General features: G+C 39.6%; 1 protein-coding gene across 1 annotated transcript; it reads right to left on the bottom strand.

Annotated features, from left to right (window-relative positions):
* Positions 1 to 5,322: 5,322 nt before the first annotated feature.
* Positions 5,323 to 6,862, bottom strand: LOC109204418 (uncharacterized). The gene is made up of 2 exons (XM_019365262.2): positions 6,413 to 6,862; positions 5,323 to 5,888 (listed from the first exon to the last, which is right to left on the bottom strand). Exons 1-2 carry the CDS (start codon positions 6,471 to 6,473, stop codon positions 5,323 to 5,325), a joined length of 627 nt encoding a protein of 208 aa, XP_019220807.1. The 5' UTR covers positions 6,474 to 6,862.
* Positions 6,863 to 13,660: the final 6,798 nt, after the last annotated feature.

Raw genomic sequence — 13,660 nt, 5'->3', positions numbered from 1 at the left:
GAATTAAGACATGTAAGATAGGGTGAACAAATGTGTCTTCAGCTTAGTTTTAAAAACCTCCACAGAGCATGCCTGCCGAATATCTTGAGGGAGGTTGTTCCACAGAAACGGGGCACGAAAAGAAAAAGCACGCTCTCCAATTGTCTTTTTTCTGGCTCTAGGAACTTTTAGAAGGCCAGAGTCCTGAGATCGGAGAGCACGGGATGGAACATAAAGATGTAAAAGGTCGGAGAGGTATGTAGGTGCCAATCCATTTAAAGCCTTGTAGGTGAACAGCAGGACCTTAAAATCTGCTCGAGCCTGACAAGGTAGCCAATGCAGAGAGTTCAGTACAGGGCTAATGTGCTCAAATTTCCCAGTCCTTGTTAAAATGCGAGCAGCTGCATTTTGCACCATCTGTAGACCTCTAAAACTTTTCTTTGGTAGCCCAGAAAGAAGAGCGTTACAATAATCAATACGTGAAGACACAAATGCATGGATAAGAACCTCTGCAGTGTCGCTTGACAAAACTTGTCTGATTCTGGCTATGTTCCTCAAATGATAAAAGGCGGTCTTTGTTATCTCTTTTACATGAGACTCGAAAGAGAGCACCATGTCGAACCACACGCCCAAGTTTTTTACCTTGTCCCTGCAATTTATGACACTGTCTTCAATTCTCAAGATGGAATTTTGGGACAAGTGCTGAAATTTGTGTGGCCCAATGACCATCAACTCTGTTTTATCAGTATTTAGGAGCAAGAAATTATCCGATAACCAGCCCTTAATTGCAGATAGACAAGATTCTAGTTTAGAAACTTCAGCACAATTTCCAATGGTTAAAGGAACATAAAGCTGCAGGTCATCAGCGTAACAATGAAAGGTTACATTAAAAGAACGTAAAAGAACACCAAGAGGCAGCAGGTACATAGAAAACAGCAACGGTCCAAGTACAGAGCCTTGAGGGACCCCGTGCCTCACTGCACAGGTCTCGGAGAGATCGTTTTTAAAACTAACTGTCTGAGACCTCCCAGACAGGTAAGATCTCAGCCATGACAAAACATTTCCTGTAATTCCAATAAAATGTTCAAGCCTATCCAATAAAATGCAGTGATCCACAGTGTCAAACGCAGCACTTAGATCCAGCAGTAATAAAACTGAAGTGCGATCATTGTCTGCATTTACCAGCAGATCATTTACCACTTTTACTAAAGCTGTTTCTGTGGAGTGATTTGGTCTAAAAGCAGACTGAAATGGTTCAAACAGATTGCTTGTTGACAAATGCTCAGTGAGCTGCTTAAAAACCACTTTTTCAAAGACTTTAGATAAAAAAGACAGATGTGAGATGGGTCTATAGTTTGCGACCATGTCAACATCCAGTCCGGGCTTTTTCAAGATCGGCACTACCACAGCTGATTTAAAACATTCAGGGAAGACTCCAGTCGTCAATGAAGTATTTAAAAGAAACAGAATGTAGGGTCCTAATGCTGACCACAGTTCCTTTATAGCCCAGGCTGGTAGAGGATCCAAAGAACAGGTTGTACATCGAGCTGCTTTTACAACCTTAGTTAATCCAGACAGAGAAATAACCTTGAAGTCAGAGAACAGTTTATCAGCACCAGCAGGCAAAGCAGCCGAGTAGTCTAATGAACAGCTTGAGGAGGGAGTAATCTGATTCCTAGGTGTTTCAGCCCTGTCTCTGAAAAACGTAAGAAAGTCATGGGCTATCAAATTAGAACAGCAGAGAGTTGACTTACTCTCTGTAAGTTGCGACACTGTGTTGAATAAGAGTTTTGAGTTATGTTTATGACTCATGATGAGATTTGAGAAATAATTTGCCTTCGCTGTCAACATTGCTGATTGAAGAGAAGATAATGAGTCCTTCCAAGCCTGGAGAAATACTTCTAGTCTGGAAGATCTCCAGTGACGCTCTGCTTTCCTACAAAATCTTCTCAAGTTCAAGAGCTCCTCATTTAACCAAGGCATAGGGTTCCTTTTTTGACATTTTAACTTCTTTACGGGAGCAACAGAGTCCAGTAATTCAAGAAGTGTATTATTAAGGTTCGCAGTCAAGGTGTCCACACATAACTCCTTGGTAAAAATATATATAATAAAAATGTTAGAAATATAAGCCGTTCATAACAACCTAAAAGGTTGGGAGTTTAAAATGCAAACCAGTGGAAGCAGAAGTAGAAGACTATAATGTTACAGAGTACGCGGTGTCTATTATTGTGTAGACATGTATAAATAAGAGCTTAATAAAGATGCTTAATTTCTTAAGAAATAAACAGGTGAAGTGATCTTTATCAAAAGTGGAAGTTGCATCTGTGGCCAAACCACTGTACCCCCAAAAAACTTTAAAAATCTACTGTGTGTGAGGCTGTGTAAGTAAAGCTTGCCCTTCACACCCTCGTGTAACAAACGATTTGTTGGGGGTTGTGGATTTGACACCTCAGCATTGTGAAAGTGGGGAAACATGCTTCTGACTGAGCATAAGATTTCTGCTTACAACTTAGAATCTCAGTTCTAAATGAAATTCAGATGTTTTTTTTTTAAGTATTGCTAATGTATTATTTGACTTCTAAGGCATACACACACACACACACACACACACACACACACACACACACACACACACACACACACACACACACACACAAGAACAACAACAACAACAACACAGAGAAGAATAAGAATAAGAACAACTTTATTTATCCTGAGGGAAATTCTTTTGTCATGTACATGCTCAAAGCAGCAGGAGAGACAGAGGAATAGATGAACTAGATATAAGATATACAATATATACAATAAGAATAGTGTACAGTAATATACAGTAGGATAGTGCAAGACATAGTATCGGATAACTCTAACAAAGTAATATACATAACTATATCCTGGTGAATAAATAACTTAACTATCAGTGCAGGCGGTTCTAGAAAGTGACAAAGTATTGTGCAATAGAATAAAGGGAGTAGCAGTATATGATGGGGGGATGAAAACAAATATTCAATAAGTACTCTTGGGTAATATTGCACGGTCTAGGAGGGAACAGAATAACATAGGTAATAGTCTCAGGAGAATCACCTACAGAGTGAGGAAGAGTTATACAGTCTTATTGCCACCGGTACAAAAGATTTCCTGTGGCGGTCAGTTCTGCATTTCGGGGCGATGAGTCTTTTGCTGCGTTTGCTCCCATGGTCCATCATGGGGGCGCGCATGGGGTGGGAGGGGTTGTCCATGATAGAAAGAAGCTTTTTTAGCATTCTCCTCTCAGACACCTCCTCCAGGTTCTCAAGTCTGACACCCTGGACAGAACCAGCCTTTCTAATCAGTTTGTTCAGCCTGTTGGCATCAGCTGTCTTCACCCCACTTCCCCAGCACACAGCTGCAAAGAACACGACGCTCTCCCACACCAAGTGATAGAACATGGTCAGCATTTTCCTACCAACATTGAAGGACCTGAGCCGCCTCAGTGAGAAAAGCCGACTCTGCCCTTTTTTGAAGATAGCATTGGTGTTCTTGGTCCAGTCCAGTTTACAGTCTAAGTGTACCCCCAGGTACCGGTAGTCCTCAACGATCTCCACATCAGCCCCTCTGATGGTGACAGGGGTAGGAGGAGGAGCCTGCTTCCTAAAGTCCATAATCAGTTCCTTTGTCTTTGTGATGTTAAGTTGTAGGTGGTTTAGCTCACACCACTCGACAAAGCTGTCCACCACACTCCTGTACTCCTCCTCCTGTCCATCCCTGATACAGCCCACGATGGCAGAGTCATCAGAGAATTTCTGCAGATGGCATAACTGAGACTTGTACCTGAAGTCAGATGTGTAGAGAGTGAAGAGGAAGGGTGATAGGACCGTCCCCTGCGGCGCCCCCGTGCTGCTCAGGATGTTATCTGAGCGGCAGCTCTTCAGTCGGACATGCTGTGGTCGACTTGTTAAATAGTCCGTAATCCAACCTACCAGTGGGGCGTCCACCTGCATTTCCGTGAGCTTATTCCCCAGCAGTGATGGTCTGATCGTGTTAAAAGCACTAGAGAAGTCAAAGAACATGACCCTCACAGTGCTCCCAACAATGTCCAGATGAGAATAAGCCTGGTCCAGCAGGTAGATGAGGGCATCCTCCACGCCGATACGAGGTTGATAAGCAAACTGCAGGGGGTCCAGCCAAGGCTCCACCAGCAGACGCAGATGTTTCAGGATGAGTCTCTCCAGCGTCTTCATGACATGTGAGGTCAGAGCCAGAGAAGAAGAAGAGGGGGTAGTTTTACTATGCATCATAAAAACGCAATCATTCATCTTCCTTTCTGTTCGGGCTTTAGAATCATAGGTTTTTTACTGAGCCGTACTTTGGGAGTCATACTGTTGTGATACTGGGGAGAAAAGGATAAGGTTTGATAGACACACCCATTACACACAAAACTTGAAAAACCTAAGGAGTGTGCGAGACTGCTAACTGTGTTGTTCAGCGATAAACTTATCTAAAAATGTGTTAGTAAAGAAACTGCAAACTATAAAAGGAATCTGGATTTAAATACAGGGGGGGAGAGACAGAGACAGAGATCATTAATACAAAGGATTGGAGCTGGTTTGGGATTTTCACTTGTTGTTGGCTTTAATATGAACAGTCACCTAAAATTAATTCCAATTTTTTGCCTTTGCTTCAATTAGGATGCTTCTTTAAATCTACCATACCTTTTATTGTTCAAAAAGTTTACTGACATAGTAAGGAAGTAGCTAGGGAACTCAGTAAGTATGAGCAACAATAGCTTAGGGCCAGTTTCTCCAATAAAGAGGAATTCATCATCTGCAGTTCGTCAAAATGTGGCATTAAAACAATTAAGCAGATCCTCAAAGTTTGGATACAAACTGTTTTCAGCTGTAGAGGTAGAGGTACAGTTCATGCACTTATCAACATACAGTTCAGAGGCATGCATTAGAGTGCATTGGTGCTGGGCCTCTTTTATTTAGCACGTTTATACCATTGTGAATGTAGCTATATAAATATGCTCAAGAGTCTCTCGTATGTTTGTCATGCAACTAAAAATTCAAAAATATATTTTTAAATCAGTAACTTTGCAAATTTAGAGGATTTGTTTTCGGACAACATATGTGTCACATTTTAAACAGGGTTTGTACAATCAGCAGTGACATACAGACATTTATGCGCTGGGTATAACAGACATGCTTACCGTGTGAAAGGCCCACCGATGTCTTGGAGCAGAGAAACACGCTGTATTGTTGCTTTTCTCTATTGTATAAGCAAAGTCGACCACAAATGACTAAGATGTTGGTGTTAACATGTCTTTTTATTTCATTCACACAGACAATGAATACTCAACAGCATACATTAAACCAGGTGTCTCCCAACCCAGTAGTTACCAATCATGCGAAGCATGGCTGGTTTAACACGACGGGCATAACGACTTGCTTCTAGCAGCTGTGCAATATTGTCGTTAATTGCACATACTATATGTTGTGATGATCTCAGTTCAGTCATGATGTGTTCTGCAATCCTGCTGAATTGTGTTTTAGTCCCATCGTTTGTGTATGCGCGTACAAACAGGCGTATGGCGGGGATGAATCGGAATGTCTTGAGCCTCAGCATCACATCGTTGTAGTAGATGTCAAAGTAATACTCGGGCAGTTCGAGCAAACAGCTGTGTTGCACCTGACTGGGATGCGCTGTTCGACATCCGTAGCATGTTTCCTGTAGAAAGGCGTTTAATGCCAACATCACCAAGTGATGGGTTGCAAGCTTGATGTCGATAACGGTTTCCTCACACAGACCTGATCCTGTAGGATCCTGCAGCATCTGTGGAGAAGGGGGAGGAGGTGGTGGAGTCTGGATTAGCAACGCTGGTGGAGGTGGGAAGTCTGGCGAGTCTGAGAGGTCCCACGCTTGCATGTCTCGCTCTGAAAATGGGAACAATAAAAAGATGTTATATTTTGTTGCATAGATACACACACACATATTTATGCCACTGTATAAAAAAAACCCATATCCTTAAACCATGTAGTGCGCTCTTCTATGCTCAGAGGGTAAGGATTTAACCTCCAGTTTTCAACCCCTCTGGCACCAACAAGACTTTCCCTGTCATCACATACACTGAGAAAAATAAAGTCATCGGGTCTACGGTTAAAACGATCAGCCTTGCCCTGTAAAGCTCAGGGCCTGTTGGACTGTTCCACTGGGAAACATACAGCATCTCTGGGATGTCTACATTGTCCAAGACAGCGCAAACATGACTTTTGACTCCCCCAAAACACTCCCTCACCACAATCTACACGAAGTATAACTGCTCGGCTGTTATATTTAACAGTATACACATACCTATTACTGCCTAGCTATTCTAACTTAAATTTAGACCCATCTACAGCGTTTTCGCAGCGTTGCTTTTTACGATGAGGGCATCGGGTACATACACCTGTAGACGTACCTAGAGCGGCTGTGGCTTGGACGATGTTCTGGCTGTTCGTCATGGTTGATGCCGACGTCATCCTGCACTCCTTAGTTAGAGGTGTCTGTGTTCCTTAGGTCACTCTGCTGATGTTCCAAATGATGAAAGATACTTTATATGTATAAGGGTTAGACCAGACCGCTAGGAGGTGTCATTACCCCCCGGGGTTGGCCATGGTTTCAGTTGACCTCTGACATGATAAGATAAGATAAAGGAAACTGTTTGTAATGAAAAAGGTTGAAAAACTATGGAACTACAGTTGGGATGCTCTTGATAAGGATGGTTCTTTTTTATGACTTCTTCTGCTGACTGTTGGGGGTCTAACTGTAAGCCCCTCTGTCTAACTGTTGCAGAGTTAAGAATATGTAGTTTTAGAAGTATCCCTGTTTATTTCTAAAGGAATACCTGCTGTTTGTGGTATTCTGTTTAAAAAACTATTAGCCTCTGTGTCTTTCAGAGCGCTAAAGAAAAGTAAAATGCTCCTAAAACAGTTAAATCATCTATGTGTGTTTGTGACTAGTAGATAATTATAGGTCTAGTTGCATTAAAGGAACATTGTGGGGTTGATACAGTGCTCGTGTGGCTATGTGTGAATACACAGTTTTTAGAAGTATAACAGTTTATTTCTAAAAGAATACATGTTATTTGTGGTATTCTGTTTAAAAACTATTTGCTCCTGTGACTGTTCGAAGCACTAAAGAAAAGTAAAATGCTCCTAAACTAGCTAAATTAAATCATCTATGTCTAAATAACAGAGCTCTAAGACCTATACAATCCGTTAAAAACAGTTTAATTAAAACACATAATGGTTTCATTAAATAAAACACTATTAAACAGATGTGTACTCACATGACCCCCGAACTCACATGCACGAGCAAAGTCCGTTCACGCGTACGTGCAATCACATGAACGCGCAGGGGGAAAGGGGAGGGGTGAGGGGAAAAGGGGAAGTGGGGTGTGTGGGGGAAAAGGGAAAGTTGGGGGGGGGGGGGGGGGGGGCAAAAAACAGTACAGGTATATTACCACTCTTGGTCCCCCCCCCCACTGTTTCAGTCTCGACATGGGGACAGCAAAGAGTGACTGGTCAGTTGATCTGAGAGACCTTTGTTGAGTGTATCGGTGTAGAAGGTCTGACAGGTAAGAAGGAGCCAGGCCATTTAAAACTTTAAAAGCAAAAAATAAAATTTTTAAATGAATTCTAAAATGGACAGGCAACCAGTGTGAAGAGGCAAGAACAGGAGTAATGTGCTCACGTTTGCGTGTCCCTGTCAGCACGCGAGCAGCAGCATTCTGGACCATTTGCAAGGGTGATAGTGAAGCCTGATCAATACCAAAAGTCCAGTACAATAATCAAGGCGAGTGGGTCACAAATGCATGTAAAACTCTCTCCAAGTCACAAAATGAAATAAAAGGTTTTACTTTAGAGAGCTGCCTCAGCTGAAAAAAGCTATTTCTCACCACTGTATTTATCTGTAAAATTAAATTATACACAACTGTCTTTGATTTGAAAAAACCTATTTTCTGCATATTCTAGCATATAAAATAAAACACGTTTTGTGTTTATACTATTTCAAATAGATGCAAGTAAAACACAGCAGAAAATAAATAAAATCAAAGACTCAGCGGCAATAAGTCTTGTTGTTCTTAAATCTAGTTTCACCTGTTTAGCAGGAGTGGGGCAGGTGGAGGTTTGCCCTGGTGCAGGTGTGCTGCAGCGGTCATGTCAGTGTCCAGGATTAGGGGGTTTTGAATTTGTGTGAAATTAAATTAAACATTAAATAGATCTGTAACAAATTGAAGATTCTTGGTTTCCTTGTTTACAATTTTATTTTCAATAATTTGAAACTTATAAGCTGAATCATCACTCTATTTGATAATTACAACTTGCCATATAATTCTTCTAATTTTACGGTGTAATCAGACAGTCAGTGACTCATTCAAGCTCTCTTTTTATTTTGTTTTTTAATATAAAACTTATTGTTGCAGCCAGGAGCTATAAAAAAGTGCCCCCTTTAAACTGCTTTTAAGCCCCCCACCCCCTTTTCTCCACTGAGATATCTCTTCTGTCACTAGATAGCTAACGTAAACTACTGTAAGTCTATCAGCAGCAACACAAAAGAGTAGTTCCCTTACATAAGTTAATGAGTTAATGAGACTCAGATCAGAGCCTTCACATTCAACTCTAGGAAGTTTTCTTATTTGTATATGAGAACTTTTACTGATATTAAACATATTTTTTTAATACAATAAAATTCTATTTTATTGTAAAAATAACTGTTATAAAATAACATAAATGCTGAATGTCTGCTGGCTCTTGGTCACATCATGTTTTGCAACGTTTTCTGAGCGTTTTCTCCTCATGTCTTACACATTTTGACGCAGCTTCACTGCCAAAACAGTGCAACATGTGTTGGCTCTATATCTTGCAGTGAAGGGGACCTGTGTAACAGCACTATTTCAACTGGTCCCAGTGCCATCCTGGGGCTGGTATCTTCCGCATCCTGAAATTTATTTTCTGAGGCTGAGGAATGATGTTGTTTCCCTGCTGCACTATTTTCTGATTCTATTTTGTATCAATAAGGAAGAAATAAACTTTGAAGTACCTGAAATAAAACTGTCATTGCTTTTTTCATCTGTCATTGAGGGAAGTTGTGGGTTTGACCTATCTAAATACTGTATTGCGTGAATACAGTATTGCTTTGTTTTCCAAAGCAAATAAACATGCAAACAGGAAATATTTGCTAATTATATTTTCTTCCTGTATTTTTTGAATACTCTGAACTGTGTTTGGGAATATGGCAGAATCTTTTTGTCACGGTTCTGGGTCCGTTGGACCCAGTATTTTGAGTTATGGTTTGGTTTAATTTTGAATGATGGATTGTTTTTGTATTCTCTTGTGATGGTGATGATTATTAGTTTCTTGTTTCTGTGTTTAAGGATTTGTGGTTTCATGTATTGTTTGAGTTCCATGTGTTTTCTGTCTCTCAGTGTCGAGTCTGCGCTCTTGTTTAGTAATTTATGTTCCTGTTTTATTGTGAAAGTCTTTGTCTTATGTTAGTGTGTGCAGCATGGTTCCCCCGTCTCGTTAGCCCTGATCTCTCCCAGCTGTGTCTCCCTCCTGTTGTCCATTCCCTCATTACTACCCTGTGTATATAAGCCCTGTGTTTTCCCGTGCTCGGTGTCGTGTTGTACCATCAGATCATGCCTGTGTGTTCCTGGTTCTCTATGTTCATGTTCTGTTCATGTTTTGTTCATGTTTTGTGCTTTGCCAGCAATAAAGCTGAGGTTTTGAGTTTCAAGTTAGTGTTTGAGTCCTGCACTTGGATCCACATCTCCACCTGCCCGCACACAGACCCCTGACACTTTTGGTTTATTTAATTTTACTACAGTCAATGAGGGCTCAGAGCACAGGTAGGCTGCTGTGTGATGCATTTGTTTTTAAACAAAATAAAAGGAAACAAACTTAAAGTACTTTTTGTATACTTAAACAGGCTTAAAGAGGCAGAAATAAACAACCTTGAAGTGCCTGATATGAAATAAAACTGTCACTGATATTTTCATGTATCATTTAAAAAAGTTCAGGGTTTGAAATACTGTATTGCGTGAATGCAATGTTTTCCAAAGCAAATAAACATGCAAACAGAAAATATATTTGCATATTTTTTGAATACTCTGAACTGTGTTTGGGAATATGGCAGAATCTTTTGGTTTAATTAATTTTACTACAGTCAATGGGGGCTTAGAGCACAGGTAGGCTGCTGGGTGATGCATTTGTTTTTAAACAAAATAAAAGGAAACAAACTTAAAGTACTTCGTTGTATACTTAAACAGGAACTCAACATTAGGGAAATCACCTCATAAATATGTCCTAAATGCAAGAGTCGGATAACAGTTTTTAGTTGTAGGTGTTTTATCTCTAAGACATGTCAGAGTGATGCATGCAAACACAAAATAAATAAGTAGTAAGGGAGGAAATACTTGTTCACAGCCCTGTATGCTTCATCCAGGAAATTAGTGGATTCAAGTAACCTGGGTAGAAATGCAGCGCACCTGAACAGGTTGAGCTCAGACTGGCTGCCTGTCATTTAGCTGGGGTCTTCGGCCCTTGACTGTAACATTGTCTGTGATGTGGCCTATGCAACCATGAGTAGCAACGTCCATTTACAGCACTGATAATGTCATGTGTATCTACCAGGGAAGCAGTGTGGAGCCCATTAATTTAAAGCCTCACTAACTTTATAATTATACTAAGGCTGCAAAAATGTATTAAGTACACTGTAGCATCCGTCCTCCTGACTTTCTGGACTTTCCAAAACAAGAATAGGTAAGAAATCTCACTGTACATTACTGTAGCACGGTATTGCCTGTGTACTGTTCTGTAGACTATGAAAATACTGTAAAGTATGTTTCACGTATTTGGAAAATGTATTAGTACTTTGTATTCCTACATAGTAGGCCTATTCACAGTATTTTACAGTATACTATTTGTATTGCAGAGGTGAAAGCTTATCAACATGAGGTGGTCGGGAATGTCAATGCCCAACATGAGTTGTACAGTGGTTTTTGAGAATTTTCACCTCATACCTTAGAATGTATAAAACTAGGTAGGAAGGTGGAAATTACATGTGGAAACACCCTTTTGTTTAATATTAAAATATAAAGTCAACAAGTCTGCCATTTATTTTAAAGTGTTTCCTGAATTTTATATTGATAAAAGTCTCAGAGTACTCTGAGTTCAATCTAGAATCGTGATGGTAATGCAATCTTAAATTCCAAAATTAAAACCTTTATACATGTCGGTCATAATATCTGCTGAATGGTTCAGCAACCATTCAGCAGGTTATATTATTGAGACATTAAAAATATATATTGTGGTTGTATTTCTGAAACATACTTTTGTATTTGTGCACCTAACAATCATGCCCTGATTAAAAAGAAAAGGTAACTCTGTAACCTGAGAAAGATTAATATGTTAGATTTAGGAAACCCAATTATGTGTTTGTCCCAGGTTCAGGCTGCTAAATTCTGGAACAGGCATGGCAAGATGGCACATGCCTCTGTGAGAAGGCCTGTGCTTCTGTTGTTCACATTACACAACAGAAACGAAACCAAATGCTGAAGAAATGTATTTTGTATAAACAGCTTTTACATGTATTCTAACATAAATTTTCCATCAAATGTTAATGTAACTACAGTATACTTTTACTTACAGAACTTATCAAGCACATACTGATGGATGTGAATATTAAAAGAGTTTAACAAAACTTAGTTTGTGTAAGTGTGCTCTAATACAACATTAATACACTTCACTTTGCTATATTTGTCCTTAAATCATTTTACAGTAACAAATAAATCTGCTGCTCTAAGACCACTTTATAAATACTTTTATATAATCTTTCACTTAAGTGAAACTGAGTTTGTTTTACAATGACAACACTCTAAGTCACACTTACTTCCTGTGCCTGTACACAAATAGACCACAACAGAAAAGTTCTAACAATTTGTTGTGAAAAAACAAAGGTGCTATGTTAAAAAAAAAATGCTTTAATGAGCCATAAAGAAAACATAGAACTCAAATTAAAAACAGCTAGCACTTACATCAAGGGTACCTTAAATTTATAGTCACACTGAACATGGCAAGTTTCCCTCATGCTGCAGACACCTAAAGATGTTTCAACACATGTAGAGAGCAAAGTTATTTTTCATTTGATATGATAGTTTATTCAGTAACACTATAGCACAGTTTTAGTTCTTTATTTAATTTCCAAAAATGGTGTCTGGCAGTGATGTCACAGAGGGGGCGTGGTTATTCATGAAACTGTGTAGGAGGCTTTTGAAGAGATGCAAACCCTGAGGTTCTCAGAACTGATTTTCCTTCCTATGGAACATGAAACAAATGATTTCTAATGTTTGTAAAATTGTGTTTTCTTTATTTCTATAGCATGCCGATTAAAATGCAACACATGTGCAGCTGCAGCCTAAATCTGCATGGAGACATTGATGACCAAAGTGTCAGATGGCAGCAGGAATAGCTTGTATGGAAACAGTAATTAACACTTGATATCTTGGTTTCTTTTTTTTAAATCATTCAAATATGATGTGTAAAAACAACTGTTGGTGCATGAGTGTTTAATATTTACCAGACTTTAAAAGAGTTTTTTCCTTGTTGTTTTACAACAGAACATAGAAGCTTAGAAAATATAAAAGCATATTTCTTAACTTTATAAGTACCAGTTTATTTATCATAGTGCTATTAAAAGGGAAAAAGCAAAATCTTTCACCTGCACAGTTCTGCTTACTGCTGCAATTGTCATTGGCCCATTGGGGCAACATGTAACACATGTCATCTTGACATGTGTTGTTTTCTTGAAACAATGACAATCTAAAAACTTATGATTTGCCTGCAATCAAAAATATATGAACCAAGTTTAAAACCTTGAAATCTTATCTAGAAGCCGACATTCTGTAGGAAAAAAAACTGCTGCTGGAAATGATGGCATTTTTCAAAATAATGTCTGCAGAGACAAAACTGCAGTTTGGCGCTTGTATAGAGTTTGAAAGATCATGTCAGATATCTGCTGCACTAAAACACAAGACTGTCACCGTAAGACTGCCCCCTGGTGCTGCCTCCTTTCTCCTGTGCCCTTCACTCTAAGTTCACACTTAGTGAACTATAAAGCAGCCCTGCCAGAGCTCCCTCCTCTCCTCCTAATCCTTTGTTTTTCTTTGTTTCATGCATACAATCACTCATTTCTTTGATACTCATTTAGACAATGCACACACATTGCTGACTGCTGACAGTCACATCATTGTATATATTCTTAAATTAAAAGATTGTGATAAAATCAATATGATAAATGCAGTCTATAATATATATGTTGCAGAAGAGTCCAAGTGACAAAGGAAACAAGCTAAGCATTCTCTAAAGGACCAGCTTCTCCACCTTGGAGAAACTGAAAGGCTTCACCTGCGGGGCTGAGCCCAGTGTCGTCATCAGCAGCATCCGGGAAGAAACAAAGGCAGATGATGCAATTCAGGGAAGCAGTGATTGGCCTCCTTGTGGTGCTAGAGATCAACCTCAAACTACAGACAGACTGTAGTCTGTATTGAGACTCAGAAAAGAAGCATGAGGATGAAGGATGATAAAGAAAAGTCAGATCTGGGATTGACTGCTGCAAAACAGGTATGCAAAAAGAAAAGTAACTGACGAGTAACTGACAACACGGG

This window comes from Oreochromis niloticus, linkage group LG12 (assembly GCF_001858045.2).
Source record: "Oreochromis niloticus isolate F11D_XX linkage group LG12, O_niloticus_UMD_NMBU, whole genome shotgun sequence".
NCBI lineage: Eukaryota > Metazoa > Chordata > Actinopteri > Cichliformes > Cichlidae > Oreochromis > Oreochromis niloticus.
This window is presented reverse-complemented; position numbering and strand designations above follow the sequence as displayed.

Bases quoted from the DNA above. Each gene is read 5' to 3' on its own strand.
- LOC109204418 (XM_019365262.2), bottom strand. From the start codon at position 6,473: ATGACGTCGGCATCAACCATGACGAACAGCCAGAACATCGTCCAAGCC. The intron at 5,889-6,412 runs GTACGTCTACAG...TCCCATTTTCAG, and splicing joins CCAAGCCACAGCCGCTCTAG to AGCGAGACATGCAAGCGTGG.